At 33.6% G+C, this 18,042-nt stretch overlaps 3 protein-coding genes across 4 annotated transcripts; 1 reads left to right on the forward strand and 2 right to left on the reverse strand.

The window, feature by feature from the left end:
• The first annotated feature begins 258 nt into the window (after window positions 1-258).
• Window positions 259-4,758, forward strand: LOC114186310 (uncharacterized). Its single transcript, XM_028074371.2, has 2 exons — window positions 259-3,682; window positions 4,237-4,758. The coding sequence occupies exons 1-2, from the start codon at window positions 373-375 to the stop codon at window positions 4,611-4,613; spliced, it is 3,687 nt and encodes a 1,228-aa protein (XP_027930172.2). The 5' UTR covers window positions 259-372; the 3' UTR covers window positions 4,614-4,758.
• A 632-nt stretch (window positions 4,759-5,390) lies between these two features.
• On the reverse strand, window positions 5,391-12,287 carry LOC114186320 (protein PHOSPHATE STARVATION RESPONSE 1-like). 2 transcript variants are annotated; one of them, XM_028074390.2, is made up of 9 exons: window positions 12,046-12,287; window positions 10,421-10,484; window positions 9,672-10,323; window positions 9,359-9,560; window positions 9,195-9,271; window positions 9,077-9,116; window positions 8,391-8,448; window positions 7,622-7,691; window positions 5,391-5,952 (listed from the first exon to the last, which is right to left on the reverse strand). In XM_028074390.2, the coding sequence occupies exons 3-9, from the start codon at window positions 10,314-10,316 to the stop codon at window positions 5,590-5,592; spliced, it is 1,455 nt and encodes a 484-aa protein (XP_027930191.1). In that variant the 5' UTR covers window positions 10,317-10,323; window positions 10,421-10,484; window positions 12,046-12,287; the 3' UTR covers window positions 5,391-5,589. The 2 variants fall into 2 exon arrangements, with proteins under 2 accessions (XP_027930191.1, XP_027930184.1); XM_028074383.2 differs by having other exon boundaries at window positions 9,359-9,572.
• A 3,147-nt stretch (window positions 12,288-15,434) lies between these two features.
• LOC114186334 (HAD superfamily, subfamily IIIB acid phosphatase) lies at window positions 15,435-18,042 on the reverse strand. The gene is made up of 3 exons (XM_028074401.2): window positions 17,564-18,042; window positions 16,452-16,661; window positions 15,435-15,826 (listed from the first exon to the last, which is right to left on the reverse strand). Exons 1-3 carry the CDS (start codon window positions 17,998-18,000, stop codon window positions 15,649-15,651), a joined length of 825 nt encoding a protein of 274 aa, XP_027930202.1. The 5' UTR covers window positions 18,001-18,042; the 3' UTR covers window positions 15,435-15,648.

Consider the following 18,042-nt stretch of genomic DNA (forward strand, 5'->3'; position numbering starts at 1 on the left):
TCTGAAATGTGAACGACAAATCCATTTGTGCTTCTTAAAATAATGATGATTAATGATATAGTCAACCAAACAAATCAACCAAGCAAGACTATCAGCTTCCAAATTGCATATCTTTGTTTTAAAAACAACCAATGCAGTTATAATCAATCAAAACAAACCACATGGCGTGGACCAATTCACCATGTAGTTTTTTATGTTTTCCTTCTATTTATATTTAGAGGTTGTGCCATGAGCAGAAGCTAGCTCATTCATTTCAAGATTGAATTCTTGTTTCAGAATATTTTTGACAATTCTGAAGCCTTAATAAAAGAAATGCATTCTGCTATATAAGTGAGTAAAACATTGACATAGAGGTCACGCCAAGTCCCAGACATGACAACTTTCCAAAAGGTTCATGCTCTAGCCTTTCATATACTCTTGCTAGCTTTGCTTCCATTGAAAATCCTTTCATCACCAACAGCAGAAGCAGAAGCCCTTGTCAAATGGAAAAACAGTCTCTCCCCTCCTCTTCCTCCTTCTCTAAACTCATGGTCTCTCACCAACCTTTCCAACCTTTGCATTTGGGATGCCATTGTTTGTGACAATACCAACACAACAGTCTCACAGATAAACTTGTCTGCTGCCAATATCACTGGGACTCTCTCTGCTTTAGATTTTGCTTCCCTCTCTAACCTCACCCAACTCAACCTCAATGCCAACAATTTTGAGGGGTCAATACCATCAGCAATTGGTAACCTCTCCAAGCTCACACTGTTGGACTTGGGGAACAACTTATTTGAAGACACACTGCCTAATGAGCTAGGCCAGCTAAGGGAGCTTCAATACCTCAGCCTTTACAACAACAATCTCAATGGCACCATTCCTTATCAGCTCATGAATCTCCCTAAGGTATGGTACATGGACCTTGGATCTAATTACTTTATAACTCCTCCTCACTGGTCCCAATATTCATGCATGCCTTCCTTGACACGCCTTGCCTTACATCTAAATCCATCACTCACTGGTCAATTCCCAAGTTTCATACTGGAGTGCCATAACCTCACATACCTTGACATCTCTCAGAATGGATGGAATGGCAGTATTCCAGAATCCTTGTATACCAATTTGGGCAAGCTAGAATACCTCAACCTCACCAACAATGGGTTTGAAGGAAAACTGTCACCCAACTTGTCCATGCTTTCTAATCTCAAAGAACTCCGTATTGGTAATAACATGTTTAATGGTCCTGTTCCCACTGAGATAGGATTCATATCCGGGCTTCAAATTCTTGAACTGTGTAACATTTCTGCCCATGGAAAAATTCCTTCTTCCATAGGCCAACTCTGGGAGCTATGGCATCTTGATCTTAGTATAAATTCTTTTAACTCTACAATCCCTTCGGAGCTTGGCCTGTGCACAAATCTATCCTTCTTGAGTTTAGCAGTGAATGATTTGACTGGTCCTTTGCCTTTGTCATTAGCTAGTCTGTCTAGAATATCAGAATTGGGAATATCACATAATTCCTTTTCTGGTGAACTTTCTGCCTCGCTCATCTCTAACTGGACCCAGTTGATCTCCTTGCAAATCCAAAACAATAACTTTACAGGAGAGCTTCCTCCACATATTGGCCTGTTGAAAAAACTTAACTTCCTCTATCTGTTCAATAATCACTTCTCTGGTTCCATTCCTGTAGAGATTGGAAACCTGAAGGAAATACGAGAGTTAGACCTTTCACAAAACCAATTCTCTGGCCCACTTCCACTAACTCTTTGGAGTCTGACAAACATTCAAGTCATGAATCTTTTCTTCAATGAGCTCTCTGGAACCATCCCCCCGGATATTGGAAACTTGACCTCACTCCAAATCTTTGATGTCAGCAACAATAACATGTATGGGGAGTTGCCAGAAACCATTGCTCAACTAACCGCTTTAAGAAATTTTTCTGTGTTCAGCAATAATTTCACCGGCAGCATTTCTAGACAATTTGGAAAGAATAATCCTTCTTTGGCTCACGTCTACCTTTCAAACAACAGTTTCTCGGGAGAATTGCCACCTGACATATGCAGTGGGAGCAAGCTAACAATTTTCTCAGTCAATAACAACAGCTTTTCAGGGCCATTGCCAAAGTCCTTTAGATATTGTTCATCACTAACTAGAGTTCGGCTTGATGATAACCAGCTCACTGGAAACATCACAGACGCATTTGGGGTTCTCCCAAATCTTGTTTTTATCTCACTTAATTTAAATCAACTTGTTGGTGAGCTATCCTCGCTGTGGGGCGAGTGTGCCAGCTTAACCAGTATGGATATGGGAAGCAACAAACTTTCTGGAAAAATTCCTTCTGCGCTAAGTAAGTTGAGTCAATTAAGGTATCTAAGCCTTCATTCCAACGATTTCACTGGTAGTATCCCACCCGAAATCGGAAATCTAAGCCTGCTTTACACGTTCAATCTGAGCAGTAACCATTTATCCGGAGAAATCCCAAGGAGTTATGGGAGATTGGCTCAGCTAAATTTTCTTGATTTATCAAATAACAACTTCAGTGGAAGTATTCCTAAAGAGCTTGGTGATTGTGATCGTTTACTGAGTCTCAATTTAAGCCATAACAATGTATCTGGGGAGATACCAAATGAACTTGGCAATCTGTTCTCACTGCAAATCATGTTGGACATCAGCAGCAACTCTCTTTCTGGGGCTCTTCCCCAAAACCTTGAAAAGTTAACTGCATTGGAGATTCTCAATGTGTCACACAACTATCTATCAGGGACAATCCCACGATCATTTTCAAGCATGCTCAGCCTTCAAGCTATTGATTTTTCTTACAACAAATTGAGTGGTTCAATCCCCACAGGTCGTGTTTTCCAGACAGCGACTGCTGAAGTCTATGCTGGAAACTCAGGTTTGTGCGGTGAGATAAAAGGATTAATTTGCCCCAAATCACTTTCTCCGGACAAATCTGGAGGAGTTAACAAAAAGGTTCTTCTTGGTGTTATCATACCAGTTTTTGCCTTATTAATCGGGATAGTTAGTGTTGGAGTAATACTTCGCCGCCGGCATGACATGAAACACCTTGATGAAGAGTCCAAAAGCCTTGAAAAAGATGATGAGCCAATTAGCATGGTCTGGGGAAGAGATGGAAAATTCACATTCTCTGATCTTGTTAAGGCCACCAATGACTTCAATGACAAGTACTGCATTGGAAAAGGAGGATTCGGAAGTGTTTATAGAGCACAATTACTCACGGGTCAAGTCGTTGCTGTCAAGAAGCTCAACTTATCCGACTCTGATGACATTCCAGCAATGAACCGCCAGAGCTTTCTGAATGAGATAGAAGCACTTACAGGAGTGAGGCACCGCAATATAATAAAGCTTTATGGGTTCTGTTCTTGCAGGGAACAAATGTTCTTGGTTTATGAATATATAAACAGAGGAAGTTTAGCAAAAGTGTTGTATGGAGAGGAAGGAAAGTCGGAGCTAAGCTGGGCCACAAGGCTAAAAATTGTGGAAGGAATAGCACATGCAATTTCATACCTGCACACAGATTGCTCCCCACAAATTGTGCACCGGGATGTAACACTGAATAACATTCTACTAGACTCCGATTTTGAACCTCGTCTTTCAGATTTTGGCACAGCAAAGCTACTAAGCTCAGACACTTCAACTTGGACCTCAGTTGCTGGATCCTATGGCTACATGGCTCCAGGTACATCATCCAATCAATTTAAATTACAGTATGTATACTATATAATATGCATAACGATATGGCAGTCTTTAATATGTTCTGTAAGATGTTTTGACATTTTAAAAATTGTATTACATGATTTGTATTTTAACTAGAAATGTATAGTTTGTTTCTTAATGAAAATTGTGTATATATTGTTTTTAATTGATGTCTGAATATACTCGTGTGTCACGTACAATGCTTTGGAGTTTTATTCAGTATATGTATATATATATATATATATATATATATATATATATATATATATATATATATATATATATATATATTGTGATGTAAGTCTTAGTACAATGCATCATACTAAGGCAGTCTTTAATATGTTCTGTTAAATGTTTCTGACAATTTAAAAACATATGTATTACATGATTTATATTCTAGACATTTGCTTATATGTTTTTTAATCATTATCTGAATATACTCTAGTGACACTAGAGTTTTATTGAGTATATGTATATGTATATATAGTGTGATGTAAATTAAAGTGTGAGGAGACTGAGAAAAGTTGCAATCTGCAGAACTAGCACAAACAATGAAAGTGACGGAGAAGTGTGACGTGTATAGTTTTGGAGTGGTGGTGATGGAGATAATGATGGGAAAGCATCCTGGAGAACTGTTGGGTACACTATCTTCGAACAAGTATTTGTCATCAACGGAGGAACCACAGGTGCTACTGAAGGACGTGCTAGACCAAAGGCTTGCACCTCCAACAGGGCAATTGGCAGAAGCAGTAGTGTTCACAATGACCATAGCTTTGGCATGCACACGTGAGGCTCCAGAGTCCAGACCCATCATGCGTGCTGTGGCACAAGAACTATCGGCAACTACTCAGGCCTATCTTTCCCAGCCATTTGCCATGATAACCTTGAACAAGCTTAGAAGCTTTCAGAAATAGTTTAATGTAGAACTATCCCTGTGGGTTGTCTGTGTTCTGTTGATATTTTAATCTCAAATATTTAGTCCCGGTTGTAATGTTATATTTAAAGTTGAAAGTTAGAAATAGAATTTTATGACGGGAGCAGATGAAGCAAATTTGGTTATGTGTGTGTATATTTTTTTTATTTGTTGAAGAAAGAGCACAACTTGTTTTTGTGGTAGTATAGAATGCATCAAGATTGCATCCGTGTCACCTAACAAGTTTCATAGAAAATAAATTAACTTAATATAGCAATTAACTGTAAACAGGATCAGATATGGAAAATGGGTGCTGCTGCAAGTATTGACTTGAGTACTAATATTGTAGGAGTTCAGCATGCCCTATGTTGAGCTAGAAGTTGCTACTTTTATGAGAATATGACCTTGATTTCGTACAACATTTCCAGCAGCTACGACATCAAGAAAGACGAAGTTTTGGAGGATGGCAAATGTAATAGCCATATTACATTTCCGTCCACCGTTGTTAATAAGGACCACAAAAGTATATTTATATTTTATAGGATATAAATTAATACGACTTTTTTTTTGTGTTTTCTAAATTTCCCTTTATTACAAGGATTGAAAGCATAATTTATCCCTTCTGATAGATTAAAATAAACAGTTCATATGGTAGTATTTGATAAGATGCTATCCTAATTCATTCCTCACTTATGATCTGATATTTAGCCATTATCTGTACTGTACACTAGAATCTCATTCTAACTAGGATGCTAAATACGAAGTTTGAAGAACGGTATGATCAAAAATTTGACTCATCATTTGTGTAACAAAATGACAGATACATATGCAAGTCCTCATTGAACACAAAGGACTGAGGGGGACTCAAGTTATGGAGCTCTAGACATCAATCTACCAAGTCTTCCTTACTAAATAAAAATCTTGAATGAATCAGTATCGTCTTGTCAGTTCAATGCTGATTCAGTATATCATATGGCTTAATCCTCAGTCCTTTGACGCTTTGGGGCTTGAGAACTATCTTCACTAGCATGTTGCTTAGGATTCTCAGAAGCTTTACTTTCATGAGGATCCTGCTTCTCATCCACTTTCGATGAGCTTTCCTCAACTTTGGTACTGCCATTGGCTTGATTAGGTCCTGACTCGCAAAGGTCCACTTTGACAGTTTCGGAATCAGTTTTGGCTGTAGAATCTTTCATGGCATCAGAAGAAACTCCAGATGGACTCTCAACGGCAGTCGGTGATGCCTTAAATGTTTCAATGCCAGATTTGCACTGTTTCTCAAACATCATCTGAAGGTACCTTCCTTGCTCTTCTATTCGCAACTGTAGATTTCTTTGAATCTAACATAAAAAATAAGAGAGAAATGTATCAAGATCACAGCATTGGAAAAAGGATATTAGAGCAAAAGTCCCATACTCCAAAATTGTAGTAGGCATAACCTATGAGCCAAATAATATAATAGAAATTACTTTCACGCTTCCAAGAAAAAAGCAAAAAGTTCTCACTATTGTCGCCAGGGATATCTGTAGTCTATGTGGCTAAATATAGTAATCATATTCTTTTATGCCTCTCAAAACAAAAAGGGTAAAAAGATAAAGAAAACACACAAAGTTCAAAAGAAAGTTTACAAGATTTGTCAATTCAATGAACATGCTCTGTTTATAAAGAGAATTAAAATCACCTCTTCCCGTTTTGAGGTAGAATGGCAACTGGTTTGAGGGTGTATGGTGTTAGGTAGCTAATCACCATTAGTAGTTAGTTATGTCAGTCTAATCACTACAAGGGGTTATGTTGACAGGTGTGCAACTTGATGAGGCCCATTGACAGTGAGATTATGTTAGTAGACCAATAGCTTTATATAAATTAGAATAGGGAATTAGAATAGGCATAGAGAGGGATTTCATCTTTTCAAAGGTGAAGAGTTGGGGCCTTTAGGTATAGCTGAGGTATAGACTTTCTAAGTTCAGCAGTATCTAATGTTTTCAGTATTTTGGGAATATCTAGAAAAGGCAGTTTTCCTTCTGTTTCTGATACAATTTTTTATTATCTGGTATCAAAGCCGGTTGTCAATACCTCTGGGAAAACAACCTAAGAAGGGTTTTGGTGATAGAGAGTTCCAATCAACGAAAAATTTTAATCAAGTATTACCCAGTGAAGTTTCACATAATGAAAGTCATCAAAACGTCAGCTTTCAGGTCTAATGCTTTGATAAGGAATTAGGTATTATGGGGTGTCTAAGTTCAACATTGAATAGTATGAGAAGCTTAATGAGGTGTTTAAGTGTTAGATTCTCCCTTCATATCTAGCTGATGCTTGCCAACTGGGCAGTTCAGAAATTACTGGAAGTCAGCCTGATCTGCAGGTTATGAAGGTATTGGGAGTAGGAAAGTGTCCTCTTCTCAAAAGAACTAGCTTATTCTGTTAAGAATTTAATTCCATAAATTTAGAAATATTTATCTTCCTCCACAACTTTTATGGGAAACACTTTCCTAGCCTCTTAGCAGGTTTCCCTTAAGGTTTTTTTAAAGTGTGATTCTAGATAGTACTTGCAGAGAGGCATGGTTGGTCTTTTGAGCAGCTTCTTTCTGCTGTTGATTGCTTAGTAGCTTTTGGATGAGTCAGGATCCTCCTGTTTTCTACTACAATTATCTAACATTGAAGTGAAACTAATCTATTGACTATATATTGAGACAGCTTTGTACTCAAACAAAAAATAAGAGTAAAAAGGCACGGAACACGAGAGGAATAGTAAACCATATTAACTCCTTTCCTTCTAGGCAAGTTACATTCTTTAATTACTTTCACCAAAACACCAGTTGAAGTTCATAATGCTAGCAAGTTCTGAAAGCTTATTCTCACTATTTCCATGAAGCTATAAATGATGGATTTTGATAGTCATGCTGTGACAGAAGTACACCTTGAAAACTAGCCTTTTGAATCACATTTCTAGGTTTTTAATAATTCAATGATCACATTAGAAGAAAATTTCCAGAAGAACAGAGTTTGTACCTCAAGCTGTTCATGCAACCGCTTCTGAACCTCCATCTGCAGTCGCAGAGCTTCAGTGATCTCAATACCACTGTCAACAATTCAGTTATAAAATCATTGTAACAATCAGTATTCATGTCTGTGCATGCATCAAATAAGAGCAAAAACTCTACATAGTGCCATTAAATATTAATACTATCGTAACCCTTGTCCTAGATGGGTCAAAGAAAAGCTCTTTCCTGATTCCAACATAACCCACTAAAAAGAACATTGATGCAAACTGTCACTATCTAAAAATTCTCCTCTTTTTTTATTACTTCCATATATTTATTCTTTGACCTTTCCCTAATTTTTTGTTTATCTACCTGTTATCTTCTCCAGTTAAGTGATAATAAGATTTGGATAATTACTGACAATAGAAGAAATAAGCTTTACAGGGATGAAACTCGATGCAAGTTGAATACTAGTGCTATGAGTGTTAGTGTCAGTCTCTAGGATCTAATTACTACCTAGCAAATGTAACTGGATATAAAATTTTCCAGCCAGACAGAACAAATAATTAACACAAATTAAAACTGGAAAACTTACGGTACACATTTTTAAGTTCCAAAAGCCATGTTTTCTTAAAATTTGAAGAGAAAAATACAACATATTTAACATATGCTGAAAATATGTATTAGCAAAGTCTCATCAGAGAACAAAGTGTTGCTGAACAGTTTGATGTATCAATTTTCATTGAAATACAAAACTACAAAAGAGAATTTTAAATAGATATACATAGTTTACTTACGTTTTCAAATCTAGAGATGATATCTCTTCAATTGGACTTAGTTTTTTCTCTGCAGCTCCTGCCAATAGTCAACAAATTGTGAATTTTAGAACCACAGAGAAAGTTCATTGCTCTAGATTTCAAGAGATATACTACACGCTACTTCAAATAACAGACTTCAAATATGTAATGGCAACAGGCAAATAACAGACTTCAAATAGAGTTAGGACTCATAATCTCACAACTAAGTCAAGCCAAATATAGGAAAAGAATCCATGGAAACTTGCATATTAAATGGTTTCATAATAAAGAAGCCAATGACAAGGCAAAAGAAAAGAAAAAAAAAAGGTCATATACCATAAACAAAAGGTGAAGCCAAAAACATGTAATCAAAATATTACTCACAAAGGGATTAAGATCCACTGGCAATAATGTAAGACTTCACTTGCACCATTCAATAACCTCTTATAGAAGGTTTTATTATTGTTTGAAAAGCATATTTAGAGTAAAATTCCAATTATCTTTTATATACAGCAAATTAGCTTCCCATCAATATGAAATTCTATGAGAATCGTCAACTTGGTAAAAGCTTTTGCACAAGTTTCACACATGAAAGTGTTATTCAATAGCCAATTATCTCCGCATCCATACATGAAAAACATAAGCTATACAGTATACAGATGGTATATGTCCAAAGAATTGTGTACCTTCAGATGACTCGGGCCTATATCTAGCTGTCCTGTACTTCTGCATTTCATGAAGTAATATGTTTTATCAAAAGCATGCAAGGAAACAAACTAGGAAGACAAAGAAAATGGTATACACCTGTAAGTGGCTTTTAACATGGTATATAGTTAGTCCTTCAACTTTCATAAGCTTCAGCACACCTTTAGGGGTAGCTCCTGTAAAAAGAAAATGGGAAAAAATAAGAGCCAGAAGTTTAAGAAACTATGGCCTTTCTCTGAAAAGAGAAAAGAAGATCGACATACTTTCACTCCCACCAAGTTGGTTGACAGCCTCCACAAATGCCTCATGAAGCTCAGGTGTCCAGCGCATTCGTGGCTTGGAAGGTACCGAATTTGCTGACGAAGATGGGGCAACACCAACACGATTTTCTCCAGATGAAACACTAAGTTGTTGATGGCTTTGGGATTGGTGTCCTATTGGAAGTTGTGAAGATGAATTTGAGGCCTGGTACAATGCCTTATGAAATAAAATGAGTTTCTAACACATTCCTTGAATAAATAGCTAATAAGTATACTCTGCAAGCTCATGTTGGTTTGATAAATTAAAAAATTTAACCTTCGGTTCAAGATCTTGAATGTTGTCAGCAAGAAGATCATTCCAATTAGAAGTCAACGGATCATCATCACCGATTAACTGGTCAGCCCACTCCTGCCAATCACTTCGCTTAGAATACTCTTCATTTGCCATAATATTGCCGGCACTGCTTTCTACTTGACTATTATCAATTGAGGTATTGGGAGGGAAATCAAGAAAGCTAGACAGGGAATCTGTATGCCAGGAAACACTGTTTCCATTGGAATAAGGTGTTGATGTTGTAGAAGGTAATGGTTCACTATTTGAAGAATAAGATAATGGCAGTGAAGCCATGTTATTCAATGACTGTGAAATAAAAGGAGTATTTATAGGGTGCTTTTCATGAGATGAAAAGGATGAGTGATGAAGATCAGTTGAATATCCAGGAGAAGATGAAAACATATGCCCAACAGCTCCGCTGGTAGTTAAATGATTTGAACGAGTAAAAGGTTTTGCTTTAAGCTCTTTTTCCATAAATGCTGGCTGAGAATCAGATAATTTGGGGCATGTCCCTTCTAGAGTCATTGGAAGGACAGGCATCGATGAAGGAAATGCTTCAGACATCCCCAAGTTATTGTGTTGCTTAGCATTTGATCTTTCAATAGAGAAAGTAGGACGTGCTTCCATAATTTTCCTAAATTGTTAATTGAAAGGATAAAAGTGTCAGCTAACTAGTCAAACTGGGCAAAAGCTTTCAGACTTTACATTTTCCCTTGGATTGAAATGCTTACCAGAAAAATTCTACGAAGGTTGTTTTTTGTTCTTGATGCCCAAACCAGACAAGTTGTCATCAATCTTCACAACGTGAAAGAAAGAAAAAAAGATACCTTAGCATCAGTTAACCAAAATTAAAGCAACTCACTTGTTTCTTCAGACTGTATAACATCATAATGAATGTAAGACAAATAAAAATATTGTGTAATCATAAACACAAATCCAAACATGAACATATGGACAATTTAAAAACCTTAAACCATCATAACTGTTAATCACAAACCTTGAAATTGAGTACAAGGTAAATATCCAATGCCCTGGATTTCAATGTATTTGAAATATGAAAACTAGCTTTCTGGAAGTTACTGTTAATTAAACTTACACTCTTCTTGATTGGAAAATAACACCTATCTCCTTCGCAACTCCATTGCTTTGATATTGTGAAGGGTAATGTATGAATTGTTCAGATATAAAAATAGTGAGGTACGTCTTTCTTATAACAATGATTGGCAATGCATAATATATAAAGTAAAGGAGGTGAACTTCTATGGGAGATACAACTGTCTAAATTATAACTACAAAATATGCTTTGATACACTTCTATTTGTCAAAATAAGCTGCTAAATGGTGCAACAAAATTCAGACACTAAGTATCACAGTATGAAATGACAAAGAAAGGGGTTGAGTGAAAATTTTAGGAGTATGCAGAACGACCCTTTAAGTGTGATTGTATAATACACTGTCCTAAAGAACAGAAGATGAATTAAGAGAGCAAAATAAAGACTTTCTAAGTTCCCCTTGACAGAAAAAAATGCTTTACTGTCATCATGCAATAGGAAACAAAGTCTGCAAATTACACATCCCACTGATGTATGTATAAGTGCGAACATCTAGGTTAACTATCAACTTCACCATCGATGCTGCTGCTCAGTAAAAGTTTAGTTTACTGACTAAACAAAAGTCCACACATCAATAATGACGAGCTTACGCAGATATACAAAATTTGCACACGAATAACGAGAAAATACATGTTCTCTCCCACATAAACTGCAAACATCAAGTTTCACTGTTGCATTATGCATTGTTCATAGTAGGCAAAATATAAGTAACAAAGAGTTCTATCCGTATCCCAGACTCTACCAAGTGTCAGTTTCTTCCCAACAGTTTTCACACGGTTCAAACTTCAAAGTGTTAAACGGGCTCAAAAAACAACACAGATAAATCAACCCAACATGCAAGTCACCACTGTCAGGCTCCTCTATAAAAAGTAATTAAAAAAAATGTATAAACTGATGATCAAACATATCCATAGCAAAAAGAATAAGACCCCTTAGGACGCAATTCACACCCCACAAACAAATCTTCACGAGATATGCATAACAAAACGCATGCAAACTCACAACCTATAAAATTAATATAAAAGAAAAAATTGGGTAAATTAGGAACAGACTTCCTACCAAGGTAGAACCAGTACACAAAGAAAAGGAATAGAAGCCACCCAATGCGAATTGGACCCAACAATCAACGAAAAATGGGGGAATTTAAGAAAAGGGTGTTTTCGCAAATAACAGAAAATACAGAAAAGGAAGGAGGAGGAGGAAGAGCAGGAAAATTCACGAAATCGGTTGCGTCAAACTCTTACCCGTAAAGGGTTCACGTGAAGCTGGAAACTTCGATGCAAACTAGGGCGGGTGCTTTAAATTCCGTCACCGGCAAGGAGAAGGTTGGGTGCTGGCAAGGAGAGTGAACGGTGACAAAGGAATGCGCTTTGGCTTTGGCTCCCTTTTGGAGGAATAGCCGGAACCAACTCTACGCGCCAGCGTGGCGCGTGAATGTCACTCTCGGTGATTGAATTGGTGTGTGGTAGTACCATGTAACGTTCATTCCACAATGTAATTATGTTTGATTCTAACATAGGACCTTGTCTAAGACTATGGTCATCATGGAACCCAACACAAAATATCTAACGGTGTACACGTCAGGTACAGGTTCACTTGGTTTGCACCCTATAATTACCAAAATGTTTTTTCATTTCTCTCAAAAGCCAAAACTAGATTCATAATTTCAAAGGTAAATATTAATTATAGTAACTATCTGAAAAGTTAATTAAATTATAATAAATATATAGAACAAATTTTAAAATATTAAATTTTAGTTTTAATTTTGTTTAACTAATATAAATTTATGTTTGTCTTTTAAAGTTTGTTTTTCCTTGCTTTAAAAGTTATGTATTGAAAGGTAATTAAATATTAGTCTTTAAATTGATTTTATTTAATGCAGGTACACTTAATAAATTTTTATTCAAATTTGTACATAAGAGTATATAATTAATTAATACTAATGAAAATAGGTGTGTATTATTTTTTATTAATAATAAAAATTAATAAATTAATAAATTTATTATTATTATTTTATTATTATTACAGTTATAAAAATATAAATATTTTTATAACTTTATTTTAAATAATTTTATTTATTTTGTATGTAGTTTTATAATTAAGAAATTATTAGATTTAAAATAACGGTCTAATTAAAAATGGTTTACTTTAAAGAAATCACAATTTAAACAGTAAAATTAATAAAATAATTATTTAATTTAAAATATTTAAAGGATAAAATTGAAAAACAAATTATGTAAAAAAAAAACATTATATAGATATAGACACGTAGGAGAAATTTTAAAATTATATATATGACAATAACAATTTATACTTTTTATGTTTGACACGAATGATTTTTAATTAAAAGTATAATTAAATTGAACAATGATATTTTAATTCTTTTTTCATCCATTTTTAAAGGGTGATCGAAGTCATGGATTAAAATTGGATAAAAATATTATTATTTAATAAAATTAAATGTTAAGTATGTTTTTAATATTTAACACGTGAAATTAGGATTCATTCATATATGAAACTTTGATATAATTTGGTTCAAAATTTTAATAATATATGTACATAGTTATTTTACTCAATTACATTAAATTTCTTTTAGCGTATCAAACACTAGCATTTGAGTGATTATTACCATTATTTAACATCTTCACTACAACTTATTTAACACGTCAACAACGCATTTAATACGTCAAAAAGAAACAATTATATTAATTATATTAATGTAGTACACATAATATTTATTTATTGGACACTAATATATATTTGAACTATCAATTTTGGAAGAATAAGTATTTAATTGTGTCATTATAAAATCAATTAAGAAACATTTTTTTATTCATGAAAAGTATTATTGATTGGATTTAATAATATTAAAATTAAAATTACTTTTAATATTTAATTTAATTTACTTTTATAATATTATTTTCCTTTAGTTACAATCCCATTAAATTAAAATAATTTATGTTATAACTCTTTTTTCATGTAATTATAATCACATTAAATTAATATTTGAATATATTAAATTAAATTAATTTTTAAATCATAAAAAAACTGAAGTGCTAATAAAATTTTATTAAAGTGTAACATTTTAATATTATTGTAAAACTTGCAAAAACAACTTCAAAATAATAATAATAATAATAATAATAATAATAATATCAGTGACGACTACGATGTAGGACGATGAGATCACGTCATAAAAGTATCTTGTGAAAAAATTATATTGATATGATCTTAATTTTTAAATAATGCTCACAAAATTCATGCAAGTGGAGAACTTTGGTTTATTTATTTTTTTAAAGTGCGTGATTTTCTGTGGCTGGACAATGTTAATCAGAGATCAAGGAAATCCAAAGTGGAACCCATAGATTTGTGTGCTGGTTTGCCATTTTTACTCTTTTATCAAAGTTTTCATTGTTCAAAATATATAACAAAGGAATAAAGAGAGAGAATTATAAATATTTGAAGTTTTAGTGATTTGTGAAAAAAAAAGCAAATTGTAATCTTTGAAAACATTTATGCATGAGTAAAAATTAAATATACTGCTTTTTTGGATAGAAATTAAAACTTAAAATAAGAGAAAACAAAATAAAATAAATAGTTTAATTTGCAAAACAAAAGATAAAAATGAAATGGAAGAAAAGTAAAATGTTGGAACATAATAATAATTGGATTCTGTGTTGTCATCATCATTAAGACCCTCCCCCACCTTACACTTTTTTGTCTTCTTATAAGTCATCATGTGTGAAAGAGAGTCTCATTGGTACAGCTTCTTACAAGCAACTTGAGAAAATTAAAAGTATTTGGCCCATGGACCACATTATACATTATTTTCACATTTTAGTACTCACCTTAATTTAAGAGCTCTTCAAATAAGTAATTCGGATTGATTTAACTCCATCCATTACGGATCACAGTGAATTACCTCAATTTAATTTATTTATTAGTGAACTAAAAAAATTCAAATCTAATCTGATTTATCATGAATTAATGAAAAAAATATTTTTTTTTATATAAAAAAAAATTAAATTATAATTTTGATTCAAATATAAATAAATTTTAATAGAATTCAAATGAATCCAAAAAGATATTAAACTTCAACTACAAATCAAAATTAAAGAAATATAAATGTGTCAGCTAAAAAAAATAACCTAACTAAACTAACCTCGAATTCAATTTAAGTTAGTCGGATTCAAGATAGACTGAGTAAAAAATTAATCCGAATTAAAATTTGTAAAAAAAATTCAATCCAATCCGGTCCAAATCCGTTGTGGGTCGGGTTGACTCGCGAGTTTCAATTTATTTTGACAACTCTATTAATTATTATGTTAATTATTTTTACAAGCCAGATAAATTTGTTATTATTATTTCACAATATCAAATACTAACTTCAGAAAACATAATTGAAAGTTAACACCACACTAAAACCAATCAATCAATCAATTTTTTTTACAATAACTAGTGATCATAAAATCTATAAATATTAGGTATTCAAAAATATATTGAAAACCATGTCATCAACACTTGAAAGTTACTTTTATGTATTTTACATAGCATCTATTATTCCCAATGAAGAAGAAAAGTAGAAAATAGAGTTCATTATGTTGGCAAAGAAGAAGAAAAGCTAGCATGACCCTTTTCAATAAATAGCCTTTTTCCTTTTCCCACATGTTTTTTATTTTTATTTTTTTTCACAATGGAGTAAGAAGAGTTCCCTTTTGATAAACCTTTGACATAGATGAAGGGACAAAAGCTTGTGGTAATGGTGATAAAGGTAAAAGCTTTATATATATATATATATATATATATATATATATATATATATATATAAGTGGTAGAGAGTGAGAAATTTATGCTTTATAGTAAATGGAATTTGGTAGTTTGAATGTTCTATTTGGGATAGGAAGTCCATCAAAAGTGCTCCATTGATCTCCAACAATGCCCCATATGCGATAACCTTCATCAACCAATTCTTGTCTCACCTTAGAATTGTATTTTTTTACTTCCACCAATTCATCATCAAAACCCCTGCCAAGTTATTCAATTTTGTTTCACCATATCAATCTAAGCATTGAATTAAACTTTTTACTGATTAATGTCAAACAACTACGAACATTCATAAAATATTGATTAACATTTATAAAAGAAAATAAACTTAGTAATTTAGTCGTCCATGATTCACTCTGATTTTTATGTTTTTTTTTCACTCATTCGAGTTTCAACATATTTTAACTTTGTCATTTTCATTAAATTGTTGTTAATGTACTGTGAAAGGAATGACATGTCAAAATCTAAGTCATAATTTATGTAGAAATTCCTTTGTACTTTACTAGATTTTGACATGTAAGGAGGATTAACATCAATTTAATGAAAGAAACAAAATCTACTATATTTAAAATTATTGAGACTAAATTGAGTAAAAATAGTTTATAAAGACCAAAATGAATCATAGACCTAAATATAGACACAAAAGAGAATCATAAACTTAAATATGAAGACTAAATTACTAATTAAACAAAAAATAATAATATTACTGTGTTATAAGTTGAATAAAAATGAATTAGATATATAAGTCCAATTCTCTTTATAAATTATCGCTATTAGGAGATTAATTCCATGAGTAAATATAGAGTGTAGATAATGAATTAATTACCTCAATTTAAGAGTAGTCCAACCATGGTACCCAACATTGACTAGGTTGTCTACTGTGGCAGATCTAAGACTTTCCTTTCTCGAAGAAACCAGAAAGATTTTGAATCCTTTGTTCTTTATTTCATGGAAGAGCTCCAATGTGTGATCAAGAGCTGGTGCCTTGCTTTGCTTCATCCATGCTTCTAAAGATGTTAAATTCAACTTTTCTCCCCTTGTATATTTTAATGTTAATAATAATCAACAACTAACACAATAGATTTAATAATCAAGAACTTCAAAACAAAATTGTCCATTACACATGATTCACTCTGCATTTCAAACCTTTGCCTTAAACTAATCTAGCTAGATTAAGAAGTAAAGTCTGATTAGATAATGATTTCGTTACAGAACAAACTCAAACAATATAATCTTGAATCCAAACATTAACCAATTATGTGCAACTCTTGATTTTATTTCAAGTATACCAACTTTTTACACCTTTTTCCATTCAAATGGAAGTAGATTTGTTCTTTTTTTGGCTACATCAGATTAGCTACTAACCTAATTCACCTTTCTTTCTTTGAAGAATCTTCACAGAGACGGAATTTTGGCTAAATTCTAGGAACAACTTTGGGAACTTTCTTCAGTGGAAATAAAAGAATGTGGAGTGACTTACACACGTCACTGAATGACGCATCACAGATTGCACTTCCTTGGTAAAAGACACAGCACAAAATAAACAAATTGAACCACAAAACTCAATTGATTCCACCACATCTTAACCATTTATGACATGAACCAGTTTTGCACCCTTTGGACAAAAACAGCAGCAACTGAATCTACTCAAGAGTCAGCATGACAACATTTTAAGAAACAAATCTGATGAAAAAAAAAAGTAGCCCAGACATGATTCCAACTAGTAAACATTAAACAACAATATCAGCTTTTTCATGAGATTAATTCAATGTTTTCTGAGTGCAATGTGGACACCTAGTCATAGTTAATGTTTGAAATCTGAACGGTTCCCATGATTATACTATACCAGATTAGAGTAACACCAAAAGTTAATCACATGTGTGTGCACTATGTATATATATAATAAAAACAAAAGGCTTAGTAGTATTAGGCACTTACCCAAAACCATGCTTCTTATAATAAGGAATTGTGGACAAAAGGGTCTCATCAATATCAAAAATCCAGGAATCTTTGCCATCACCTTTCAAAGTGCAGCATCCACTGAGATAGAGCCTAATCTCTTCCACTGCTCTCATAGAGTCAGCTTTGTACTGAGATGAAGTCATGTACTTCTTCACATGCTCCACACATTCTTGAGGCACAACACTGAACTCCCTAATGTTGTTTAGTTCAACATTGATCCTCCAACTCTCACAGTAGCTCTTCAAGTTGTCTCCAACCACTTTCTCTCCGAATCTTTGGTTCAGTATGTTCCATTCTGGATTCACTTCCTCAACACTTTTTCCCCATCCTAGGTTCAGAATGTTCCATTCTGGACTCACCAACCCAATGAAGAGGCCTAATATGATCAGAGAGAGTGCCAGAAGCTTGGCCATTTGCACACAACACAGAGAGGGAGAGAAGAATTCTGTGAAAAG

Source organism: Vigna unguiculata, chromosome 1, assembly GCF_037176805.1.
Source record: "Vigna unguiculata cultivar grain cowpea cultivar isolate G323 ecotype 2 chromosome 1, ASM3717680v1, whole genome shotgun sequence".
Classification (NCBI taxonomy): domain Eukaryota; kingdom Viridiplantae; phylum Streptophyta; class Magnoliopsida; order Fabales; family Fabaceae; genus Vigna; species Vigna unguiculata.